The 12,437-nt window shown below is 38.8% G+C and overlaps 1 protein-coding gene and 1 long non-coding RNA gene across 2 annotated transcripts in view; one reads left to right on the top strand and one right to left on the bottom strand.

Moving 5' to 3' along the window:
- LOC117811136 (atlastin-2-like) overlaps positions 1–8,179 on the bottom strand; it is a 21,751-nt gene extending 13,572 nt beyond the window's left edge. Inside the window, exon 1 of the mRNA XM_034681225.1 lies at positions 7,991–8,179. Coding sequence (XP_034537116.1) covers positions 7,991–8,063 — 73 coding nt within the window. The 5' untranslated portion in view covers positions 8,064–8,179. The remainder of the gene's footprint in view (positions 1–7,990) is intronic.
- On the top strand, positions 7,552–12,190 carry LOC117811138. The gene is made up of 2 exons (XR_004630941.1): positions 7,552–8,182; positions 12,074–12,190. It is a non-coding gene; the product is annotated as an uncharacterized LOC117811138 (long non-coding RNA).
- Positions 12,191–12,437: the final 247 nt, after the last annotated feature.

Below are 12,437 nucleotides of genomic sequence, written 5' to 3'. Positions count from 1 at the left end.
ATTTTTCTGCTTCAGAGGAGGATAACTGTTGTTTTGAAAGGTTAAAAGCCAAATATGTGGTTAAATTGTAGACAGGAAGCTTTCCAGCATCCTGTGCTGGACAAAAAAACTGTTTTCCACTCTGCTCCACACATCTAGGTCAAGCTTGAAAATAGCCAAGTGTAGAGAATCACAGAGGGCCAGCAAAAGGACGTTGAGAGGACAGCACACTCATTTATCTTCCCAGTCTTTCTGACATCTCTATGGAAGTATCTGCTTTAAATCTAGATCTAATCCAAAGCACATGTGTCCTGTTAAACTGCAAGAATCCTGTCTTCCTTCCACAGACTACAACTACAGCATTTCAGCAATGTACTGAACCCCAAACAGGAATGCATACAAATCAGCAATATGTCTTGGATGATCTTTTAAGAGTGGGAATAATAACCTATTCATTGATTTGTAGGTCTTCATTACTTTGTTTGAAAAAGCTCCGTAACTTCTGAACTTCTGTTTTTTTTAAGATTTTTCTTTTGCCTCTTGTCTTCAAAGTTGGAGATTCTACTTTTTTTCCCCCCATTATATTAATCTCTTTTGTTTTCATTTTTCACAGTGCATATTAATGAAGATTTCAGCGTAGCATCCGTGTAAATAAAAGGGCCATACTGTCATAAGTTGACTTTTAACTTCTGCTCTGAATATTTGATGTGACTTAACTGTATTTCACTTTCATGAACTGTTCTAATCTTAAACAAATACAGCACTTTGCATGAATTGATGAATTTTTGCTATTAAAAAGAAAAAGCTGCTTGAAAAAACAAAACGCTTTGCCTTCATCATTATCACACTTTTAGTTTTCTACTTTTCAGCTGACTACCTTACAGACACAAACATCAGTGGCGGGATTGAGATGACACTCCCTGAAGTGCACACTGAAAGTGTCAATCCTTTGGCCAGAAACCTGGCAGAGTACACTGAACAAGTTGGACAAGGCATTAGTCATTTAAATATTTCATATAACAAAACTTCAATAATAGACACAAACAAGACACAAACAAGACCAAGCCTTTAGAAAAACTGCCTGAAAGTGATGTGTCCTAATCCTGGTTTCTACTAGTGCCTTGACTCTGACATACGCTGTCGTGAGCACTACGTACTTATTCATTGGAGTGTCCACGTCCCTCTGCAGTACTCTGCCTAAACACTGGTCTGCAGTGTGGTTTCTGTTCTTGTCATGTTGCCAGTTCCTGGTTCTGCTGCATTCTCTGCTTGTTGTGCACAGAAAACCGTGGGGACTGAATCTGACAGGATTATGTTAAGAGTTGGAGCTGATAAATGTTGAGCAGCAGAGGATCATACTGAAATTACTGTACAACGGCTTAATCAGGGAAGGTAGAGAACGGGGCGTATTGCTGTGATATTTGAAATGTTGAAAATGCAACTCTACCCAATGGACCAATCACAGGGCTTGCAGTGTGCATTGTTTTGACACATAGTTACACTAGTGAGGACATGCAAGTCGCGCTATGTGCTTAGGCTTCTGCATAGGTACAGGGCTACACAGACCTACAGCGTATGCTGTGTAGATCCATACCATTTGAATAGTAAGTTAAGGCCAAATTCCACCTGATCCATCTCCGGTCCGTCTCCGATCCGTCACGGCACCGGATCTGATAGGTTTTCTAATCTAGTCAGTCTGTTAACCTCCACTAGATGCGGCAGGTCGGAACGCAACGGATCAGAGACGCAAGACTTCTATTTTTGCCGGATGCCGGAGCACAACGCATCAATTATACACAGAGCAGATGGAGCGGGACAGGAAGTCAGGCACCAAAACAAAATTAAAACATTTGGTTAATTTTCAGAATAAAACACTCTTTGTTATTGTCAGATCGTTTTTAACTTAACTATGACAACAAAATGTCATTTTGAGCAGAGGCATGCCTGGAGTCAACAGGTCAGAGGTCTTCAGAGGCCGATAAAGACAACAAGGATGAGGAGAGGAGGAGGAGAATCCGTGCTGCGTTCCGGAAACGCAAACGGTGGGTGTTGACGGACGAGAGAGCATGGAACTGGACCGCAGCGGATCGGAGACGGACCGGACACGGATCTGGTGGAAGTCCCGTGTTAGTCAGATTACTTATGGCACACAAAGATGGCCCACAGTGAACCCCAACTGTCATGGTCACGTGGTCTTCAAGAATTAATTTACTTGAGCCTAAATTGACATCTTCAGTTGGCTTGTTTGCTTCAACTAGCTGTTAAAACCTCCCAAAGAAATAAAACATGCCATCAGTCATCTTAACAATCAATAAACTCACTTTTTAATCTCTTTTAATGACAACTGTGTGGGTAACAGAGCAGCACAACCAAAACACTGCAAACTGTTCTGTACACAGTACACACAGTACATAGCAATGAGTCCACCAATTAGATTCTCATCAACACCATGATTTAGCAATGACTCTGTTCTTGTTGTTTTTAAAGCAGGCTCATTTGAGTTACAGGCTCAGCATTAATAGCAGCTGGCACAGGACCCTGTCAAAGCCCTGCACCATTTCAAGTCCTGAATATATTATAGGATAAAAGACAACTGTAAATGGGGCATTCTAATGCAGACTTGAAGGTGCTACGAGTCCTAAAAGCACGGCAGCAATGCTAGCATTTGAGGAGGTGGTGTCAGCAGCATAGGGAGGGCCGTTACAGTAATTTGCTCAGCACACAAAACACAACAGCCATGCATATTTCCTAAGCCTGTGGATGTGCAGGGTCCCCCTCAAGTCAAGGGCAGCACTCAGCAGGATGAAGTGGCAACTGCACTGCAGCCATAGAGGGTACCCCCACAAAGACGCTATTCTGCTGGGACTGAGAGGACCCTGTACTGCAGCAGAATGTGTGTGACAGACATACACAACAAACAAACAGAGGAAAAGCATTAACTTTGCTGGTATGTGCACTCACTGCAACACTTCATGATAAAGTGGCTGATGTCCCGTCCTTGCAGAAAATGAGGGCAGAACTAAAATTAGCTGCATCAGTTCTTATCGCATGGTGGCTCTGAGCAGATGTTCACTAACCTACATGTTTTCCCTTCTAAACACACACAGTGATGGGGTGAGTTTGTACAGCACACCACAAAAACAAACAATTATGTTCGGGTCTGCGTCCCCCTTGAGGGGTCTATCTCTAACCATGCATGGCAGGAATAGTGTGTGTCTATCCTACATCTCAGCACCACGTCCCAATTCGTCTCTCCCCTCCCTGGACTCCTGCGCTATATCTGAGGCACACTTTGATAAGGCCATGGTCCACTTAACTTCTCCAGCTGTCTAAATATGGGAGGTTTGTACTTTAAAGGAAGCTTTTTAAAGAGATGCTGTGCAAGAAAGAAAGCCTTAACAAATCTTTGGGAGTGAAACCGAGTCAGAGACAAGGATTTCTCAAGCAAGATTATGCTCAAACATGTGCTGATGTCTTGTTGATTACAACAGCTCAGATTTGGTTTGCGAAGGGGAAACTGGTATGTTGAGTATTTTGAAAGCAAGGCAAAAATCACCTCTCTGTTGCAACGCTGATTTTTTACGTAATCATCAACAAGATTGCAGGAATTCAGCGTGTACGACAGAGAGCTGGCAATCCATTACAACCTATTAAGATGCAGGTACACTGACGTCCCTGCAAACCAGTACAGAAGACAACCCGACACGGCCTCCCTGGACAAGAGTCAAGGAGGGCAAATGTTCAGCAGCAGCAAGTGGACCAGCGGGAGAGTCTGAGGACAAAGTGCAGATTAGGAGCTGTCACTGTCACTGAATGTAGTTGCCAAAGAGCCAGCTAGCCTGTATGACAGTGAACACAAGGGTTATCATGATAAGTGACTCCTGATATCATCTCAGTGGGGAGTCTAGGAGGCTGACTATTTACTGTTTTCTTTTCAAATGTTGAGTGAAATGTGATGGTAACAAACTCATGGTATACATGTGCTGAGTCTGGTTTGTTTGGGTTCATTATTTCCTGCTGTCATTTTGGCAAAGAAAATTAAGTCATACTGTTTTTCTCTATTTGTTTTGGCAGAGCATAATGTGCCTGTATTGATAAAAAGTAGGGCACTTGCTACCGAAGACATATTTGTAACTTGTCCAGTTTTTTCCAGAGAAATCAATTAATGCTTGTTGAGTAAAATGTCAACGAGCACAATGTGACATTTTAAAACGACCATTCTAAAAGCCAGAGTCATTTCATGAGGACTAGAAATATAAAGCTCCAACCGTGCACATGTAAGAGGCTGAAAACTGAAATTATTTACACATTTTGGTGGATTAATCGACTTTGTAACTTGGTTTTTAAAGAGATGGCAGATTAGTTACACTTTAAAGTCGAACAACTTATTTACTGTTTCACTTTAAATACAAGGTCCTAGAATGTTCTTCCCTCTTTTGCCAAAGCAGGCATACCACTCAAGCTGCAAACCTCTGGTCTCAAAATATGAAGCCCATGTAGAAGTGTTATAAACTGCAGTTCATCGAGTGTCCGCTTGAGGCTGGCTGCAGAAATACCGGAAACCACATAAACCCCAATTCAAAAAAGCTGATTTTTGCAGCAATAATAAACATTTTTACAGCCTGGTACAAAAAACAGGTTGGGTCTGAAGATTTTTCTAACACGACGGTTCAGAGGATATTAAGATTGTGAGTTTTGCCCATTTATGGACATGACTGACCTGATTGACAGGCCGGAACACTGTAGCTGTTGGCGAGGAGGCTGAAAGCCCCCCTCTTTACCTCACACTAGCTCAACAGAAGTTAGGTTGAGTTCAGCATTACCAATATGGCTCCCGCTAACAATTGGCTTCAAAACAGCGCTCAGGAACAGATGGGTGACATCACAGATACTACGTCCATTAATTACACAGTCTATGATACCACTACACTGCTTTTGATTCAATGTAAGAGTCATGCTGTGACACTTTGGGAGACCAAATGAACCTTGAATGTTTGGTTCTTTCTAAATCAAAATCTTGACCCTTTAAAAAAATAAAAAGAATGCACTGAGGCATAAAAGCCCTGGTCAAATTAAGCATGTTTACTAGGAAATCTGAATAATACATTGGGTAACATCTAATCCAGTGGTTTTCAAAGTGGGGGCCACCAGGGGTGCCTCAGAAAATTGGAGGGAAGAGAAAAAAATTGAATCTAATTATTTTTATTTTATTTATTTATTTATTTTTACAACCCGTTTGTTAATTATTTCCTACGCTAAACAAATGTAATAATGATTGAAAAGTGAATAAAAGTAAGAAAATACATTCTAAAAGTTGACTTTACATACTTTGAAGCATTGTCTGTGGGTTTGCGAAGGGGGTCCCCGGCCAGAAGCTAATGCTGTTTGGGGGGCCTTGGCATGGTAAAGCTTTGGAACCCCTGATCTAAACAACTTATATCCATCATAAGTGATGTCACTAAATAGAAGTCAGATGCCCATATTCACTTTTTATCTGCTCAAATCAGTTTTACATGCTGAACTACCACTGATATATGTTATTAGTTGTAATTAAAATATCCCTTCATTTCAATATGGGTGATAGGGGACAAAGTCCTTCAAGTGGCTATAAAACTAGAACACACCAATTTGATATGACCACCACTGACTGTAGAGATATGACGTTCGCGAACGAGTCAGTCTTTTGAACGGCTCTTTTAAGTGAACGATGAGATCAGATTCGCAGTTGCGAGACGTTCATTTGGGAGCAGTTTTTATATGCAGGTTGCCCACGCTGCCTTCACGTGTCACCTGCGTGCCCCATGAGTCTAAGTTGTCACACTGCCTTCACATGAACGACCAATGCCATCTCCGAGTATGAGTTGTTCCACAGCACACTCCATGCACGTGAGCATGCCTTTACATTCGCAGCTAACTTAGGGGAGGAGATTAGTCAGGGCCGCCAACTGGAGTGAAGACATTTATTTAATTTATTTAAAATTTTACAGTAAAGTTGTTTTGCATGGAAGTTATCTGTAGCCTGTGTAGTTTTCATAGTGCCACAAAGTTTTTTTAGTTGAGGGAAAATTCTAAATAGTGATCTCACTATCGACGCATGAGGACATATGGCACCATCTTATGGAATGTTTACAATGCCAAATTAAATTATTATCAATATTTCAGAATAATTCCCACCAATAGAGTACATATAAATATATATTGGTGGGATGTGTAAGTTTGAATTGTTCTGATCCAAATCTTATCTTATAACTGCTACCAGTGATTGTTTCCTTGATAAAAACGAGTTACCCAGCCAGTTAAAAGTAAAGTAAAGCCAGTTTAAAAGACTCTTAAAGGAACACCTTAATCATAACTGTAACATTAATGGATTTTAATGAATTTTAGTAAACATACTGTTTTGTTTTTTGATTTATTTTATTGCATGTTTGAAGCATTTTCATTTTTTCTATTTTATGTTTGTAGCATCTTCAGTTTTCAGTTTTTCTATCTTATGCATTTCAAGCTGCTGTATTTTATTGTTGTAGCATTTTCAGTTTTTCTATCTGATGTCTGTAGCATTTTCAGTTTTTCTATCTTATGTCTGTAGCATTTTCAGTTTTTCTATCTGATGTCTGTAGCATTTTCAGTTTTTCTATCTTATGTCTGTAGCATTTTCAGTTTTTCTATCTTATGTCTGTAGCATTTTCAGTCTGTAGTTTTTCTATATTGTGTTTTTAGCATTTTCAGTTGTTGTATCTTACATTTGTAGTATATTCAGTTGTTGTACTTCATGTTTGTGGCAGGTTTCTGTTTTTGTATTTCATGTCTGTAGCATTTTTCTGTTTTTTGTATTTTATTTCTATATAGCATTCACAGTTTGTCTTTGTAATGTTTGTAGAATTTTTAATTTTGTATTTTATGTATATTTTGCATGTTATGTTTTGTTTTATGTAGACCCCAGGAAGAGTAGCTGTTGCGTTAGTGGCAGCTAATGGGGATCTGAATAAAGAATAAAGAATGAATAACCCTGGTTGACTTCTAAAAAATAAATAAATTTAACAATGAGCCAAAGAGCCAGTCTTTTGAGCGGCTCTTTGAAAAGGAAAGATCCGGTTCCCTTCAAAGAGCCATAAATCCCATCTCTAACTGACTGCTGGATCCTCATTGATAGCTTCAAACACACTTCACACTGAATATATGACTATTCATTTTAACTTTAAACCTAGTTTTTAAAACGCAAACACCACATGCAAACCTGTCTCAATAAACATGGGCATGAGACTACAGTTTTAGACTGGCTTATTTTAAATGTAAAATCATGTTTCGGTGGACATAATTAGCCTTGTAATTACGTGGATGAGTCTGTTTTCAGACTGACCGGACTAATAATAGAGGATTTAAATATATCCGAGCCTTTAGTGGGATGAGAAGATTAACGTATGTGTAGTGAGTCTGAGCCCCCGTCACAGGAAACTGATGTACAGCGGACAGTTTCAAAGTTCAGAAACCATGCAGCTGAAGCCAACACACGGTGACAGTGCAACTACAGGCAGGTTTGAGAGTCGAGACACCCCGGAGGAGCTGCTGGTCCTCTGCTGGCCGAGTGAAAGTGGCAGCCCGGGCTTAAACAACTGATAATGACAGGTGTCGCGTTCAATTTAGTATCCGGGTCAGAATCACTTTCAAACAACAGCTTTCCAAGAAGTTCCAGAGAGGCAAACGTGTTCTGAAAACACTTGCTACTAAACAGGTTTCCCCACTTCAGCATTATTTCATACCGTCTCACTGCTTTAGTGAAAGTATACCGCTTATTTGCGAAGTAGAGGGGGGCTTATTCTGGCAGGGGTGCCAAATTTGGCAAAACACGGCGGGTCCAGACTGAAAACAGAAGCGTCAGGCTAACGGAGAGAGAGAGTTTGCTTCTCATAAAGACTACAGAAGCAAAAAAAACAACTCAAATGTCTTCCAGCTTCGTCCTCCCTCATCATGTCACTATCATACAACCACTACAAACAACTAAAAACCAGATTACCTTCGTCAACGGTTCGGTTTTTGCAGTTGGGCTCGATGTGATTTCTGCTCCTCAACCCGCTCACCTCCGCCATCTTGGACTACTGAAATCTAACGTGGCTGACGTCAAAGGAGCTTTTTTCTTCTCACGCTGTCTGCTGAAGTTTGGGACAACCCCCCGGGCTGTCGCAGCTGGGCCAAGTGCGCCGCACAAGTATGTCAACTATTTTTTAATTTCCCATAGGCAAAACACCTTTTCCTTTAGTTTGCATAAAGCACACATTGTTTCAGTTTGCCACAATGCTCTTATGCCAAATAACAAGAATGTCCTCTGGAAGAACTCTGAGGCATAATTCAGGGGTATGTGCTTTTTGGAAATGTGGGGTTTAAGCATGGGGAATTAGCAGGTAACCAAAATAAAATAACTTTGATTTTAAGAATAGATAAGAGAACTTTATTGATTCCCTGTGGAGGAAATTCATATGCCACAAGGGTCTGTTCACAGGATCAACAAATAATAAGACAATACAGTCACAAAAAACAACAAGACAAATAAACAAATAACACAGTCACACCATTTGAGGCCTAATTTATGTATTTATTTAACCTTTATTTAACTAGGTGAGTTAATTGATAACCAATTCTCATTTGCAATAACGACCAGGGCGAGAAGGCAACACAGGTGGCATGACAATATATAAAAACAAAACAAAAAACACAGAGGACATACAGAGAGATCTAGAGACAGAACAATACAATACAAAAATATGACAGCAGTGAACAACAGCTATGGGTCAGATCCATAACTACAGGAAAGAGCTGGAGCACTGCGGCATCACCAGTCGCTCACTGAAGAAGCTTCTCAGTCCATTAAAAACATTGTGCAGGGGATTGTCTTCGAAGATCAGAACAGTTTTTAATTTAGTCCTAGTTCTCTTCTCCAAGGTAACCTCAAGAGAGTCAGGCGTAATCCCAAGATCCAGATTACAATTAAGAAAAATAAAATAAAGTGATAAAAAAAAGGATTCAGCATACTGTCCAGGATGTGAAAGAGCTACCTAATTTGAAACAGTCCTTAAAGCATCAACCAATATGTTAAGAAAAAAGTAAAGAATCTATGAGTCCAAATGAATGCTTAATAGCCAATTCTTAAAAAATGGACAGTTATACAATTTTTTTTTATGTGAGTTTTTATCATTTCATATTAGAATACACTTTCCACTGAACAAAAAGAATAGATAGGTTAGTATTTATTGTTTATTATTTAGTGTTCAAGTCTCAGGGTTTGACATTATCACTTGAAATAATGATGTTTTTTCTAGTTCAAGTAAGTTGAGCATTCTTATTCATGACTTAGCATCAGTTTCAGAATCATAAACCTTACCTGCGCAATCATCAGGACCATGTTGGTGTGGTTTGATCTAGTTTGACTGACAGTTGTGTTGTCTTGGTGATACAATCAACATAGGACTCTAATAATGAATGCCATACTAATAAGTTCTGATTGGTGCATGAAAACAACTTTCATCCTATGGCTTTTACAGAGTCCCATTCACTTTTAACCAGAGATTTGAGTAGAACGATCTCATTGTAGAACAGCAGGTATCACTTAGACTATAACATTTAGCTAATACAGTGAATGTGTTTTAGTAGCCTTCAACAGGACATAAAGGTATTTAAAGGATACTTTTGTTATGTTAAATAAAAACAAACACTTTGCAGTAGAAGTCCAAGCAGAAGATAAACAATAGAAGCAGTTTATAGTTTTTATTTTTTATTGTTGATCCATTTGTCTTGTTTTTATCACATCATCATCATCATCATCATCATCCTAACTTCATCATGAATATCCTATTAACATTGTCATCAACATTATTAATAGCATCTCTGTCATTAAGTGCAGAGATGGTCATGGAAGAGCTATGTCTCCAGCTTTTCCTTTCGCTCTCAGAGTGCCTCATGCACTAATGTTATTACCATCCATAATGTTGGTATCCATCCAGAGAAAGAATCTGAGAGGAAATTTGATCTGTTTCCTCAGTAGATGTCTGCCTACACTCACTATGGTTTGTGTTGTTTGGTTTCTGTCAGAAACAAAACTAGCCTGCATTTTTTTGACTAGCTTTAACATTATCTTATTTTTGCCATTTTCTTTATTATCTGTAAGAGAAAATGAAAACTCAGAATTAGGTCTCCAATGACTTATGTAGTAGCAGTGTAGACCATAAATTAAAGAGTAAAATAACTATATTTTTTATTAGATTATTTAAAGCTCATGTGGAGAGTTTTTTTTGCTAATTATGAAATGGAGTAAAATCAATAAGGATTCAAGATTCAAGATTCAAGATTCAAGATTCAAGATTCAAGATTCTTTATTGTCATTATGCAGGCATAACGAAATTTTGAAGACTCCCGGCAAGGCACATAAATAAGAACACACATAAATAAGTACGTAAAAAGTAATAAAAACACCCTTAGGACAGAATAAAATATTTACAAAAAAGTGAAAGTGCAGCTTAGTGCAAGTCCTGTTTTGACTGTCAGTAAGGGTGTATGTGTATGTCTCTGTAAGGTATTCTAACTGCTTGTAAATGCTACAGAGGGGTAGGTGTCAGATTGGAGGTAAATAGCATGCTACAGTTACAGTCAAGATTTTTTTTTCCACATGAAAAGATTTCCGGTAAGAGATAAGATTGACTGTGGACAGCAAACTCAGATTTTTATAAATAATACAACACTTGTATATCGAGGAAAAGGTCAGTGAAGACATGAGGAGTACCACATTGCCCACAGGGGGCACCAAGATCAACACAAACCAAAAGTTCCTTACAGGAGCTTTAAAAAAAAGTAATGAACTTCAGGATTAATGAATGCTTCTAATGTCTCTTCTGAACGGCTATATCCCTCAGTTGCAAGTTAAATAGTTTTGTTAAATATTTTTCCTTCCTCTGTGCCATGAAAACAGCTATCTCATCATGGATTTGCAGTTCTCACTTCATAGAATGTTTCATTATCCTTGACAGCTATGATTTAGAAGCAGTTATTGACATCAGGCCCAGGGTTAATTGTACTGTACAGTATATAATTCCATTTAAAAAAAAGGCTTTTTGATTAAATACTAACAAGATCAACGATATTCTGATCAGTTGCAGTATGTGTATTGCTAAATAGCTAATGTTTGCATGCTAACAACCTATGCATGATGCTGAAACTTTACACCACTTAAACTTTAACATATTAACCTTTCCTTATGAGTACGTTTGCACGGGGATATTAGCATTTGGTTCAGAGCAGCCAGTTTGACTGTGGACTCTGACTCAATTAAATAATCATTAAATTATTTGCTGACTCACTCACTGTTATCATTACAACCTGTTGTGGTAAATAGCATGCTAACTGTCTACACACTGAAGCTGTGTACTCACTCCCTCAATGAAGGATAATTTTCCTTTTGTAGACTGACTGCACACAGTAAAGATAAGAACTATCTCGAGTGTTTATCCAGATAGCTGTGATGTAATGGAGATGTGTCCGTTCTTTATTGTATTTGAACTGCTCTCAGGGACGGTGCCTGCTAAACCAAAAGTCATAAAAGTTCTTCACCTTGATAAACGGATAAACTCACTTTATGTGTTTACCCAGCTGTTCAGAGGTTGTCCGGTAATATTAACAGTTTGACAGGGATTCATCTATAGACGTGCAGCCTTTCTTCAAGCCTTGTAATCTCATGTCAGATCCACATGGCTGGAAAGACCTAGCATTTAGTTTGCAGCTTGAGAAAAATGTATAGATAGATAGATAGATAGATAGATAGATAGATAGATAGACAGATAGATAGATAGATAGATAGATAGATAGATAGATAGATAGATACTTTATTCATCCCCAACGGGAAATTCAGGTGTCCAGCAGCATACAGTGTGTGCAATACACAACCAAGAACTCTCAAAGTGAGGCAGTACAATGAAAAACATCAACAAGGTGAGGTAAATAAAATAAGTTAAAAGATACTATCAGTACAATTAATAAAGTGCACATTAGGTCTGATATCAGCACATTCTTTCTTTTTTTCATTTTTTAATTGTGTACTTATCTATCCTTTTAGGTAAACCCGTAGTGAAACCGTGGCAGTGCCTTTCTGCTGGCGCTATGATGGAAAATAAAGACCCCACTACACTTTTGAATTGTAAATTTTCACATTAAAATTCTCTCAGACAGCTCAGTTGATAAGTCAAAAGTAATATGCACTGTCTTTGTGTCTAATAGACTTATAATATAATTGAAGTACTTCTTCCATAAGCATTTGAGCTACCACTTATCAGCTAAGCATACAGGTGCAGCTAATCAGTGGGCTATACTGCATCACAAAAGCTGGCAGTGTGGGAGTTGCCACAGACCTGTTTATGAAACTGAAGTTAACAGCTCTTGCTTAGTTGGTGGCAACTGGCTGCAGGCAGGTCAACGTCCTC

The sequence above is a fragment of the Notolabrus celidotus genome, chromosome 4, assembly GCF_009762535.1.
Source record: "Notolabrus celidotus isolate fNotCel1 chromosome 4, fNotCel1.pri, whole genome shotgun sequence".
In the NCBI taxonomy this organism is placed as follows: Eukaryota; Metazoa; Chordata; class Actinopteri; order Labriformes; family Labridae; genus Notolabrus; species Notolabrus celidotus.
Note: the sequence above shows the minus strand (reverse complement) of the source record. Positions and strands in the feature narration are given on the sequence as shown.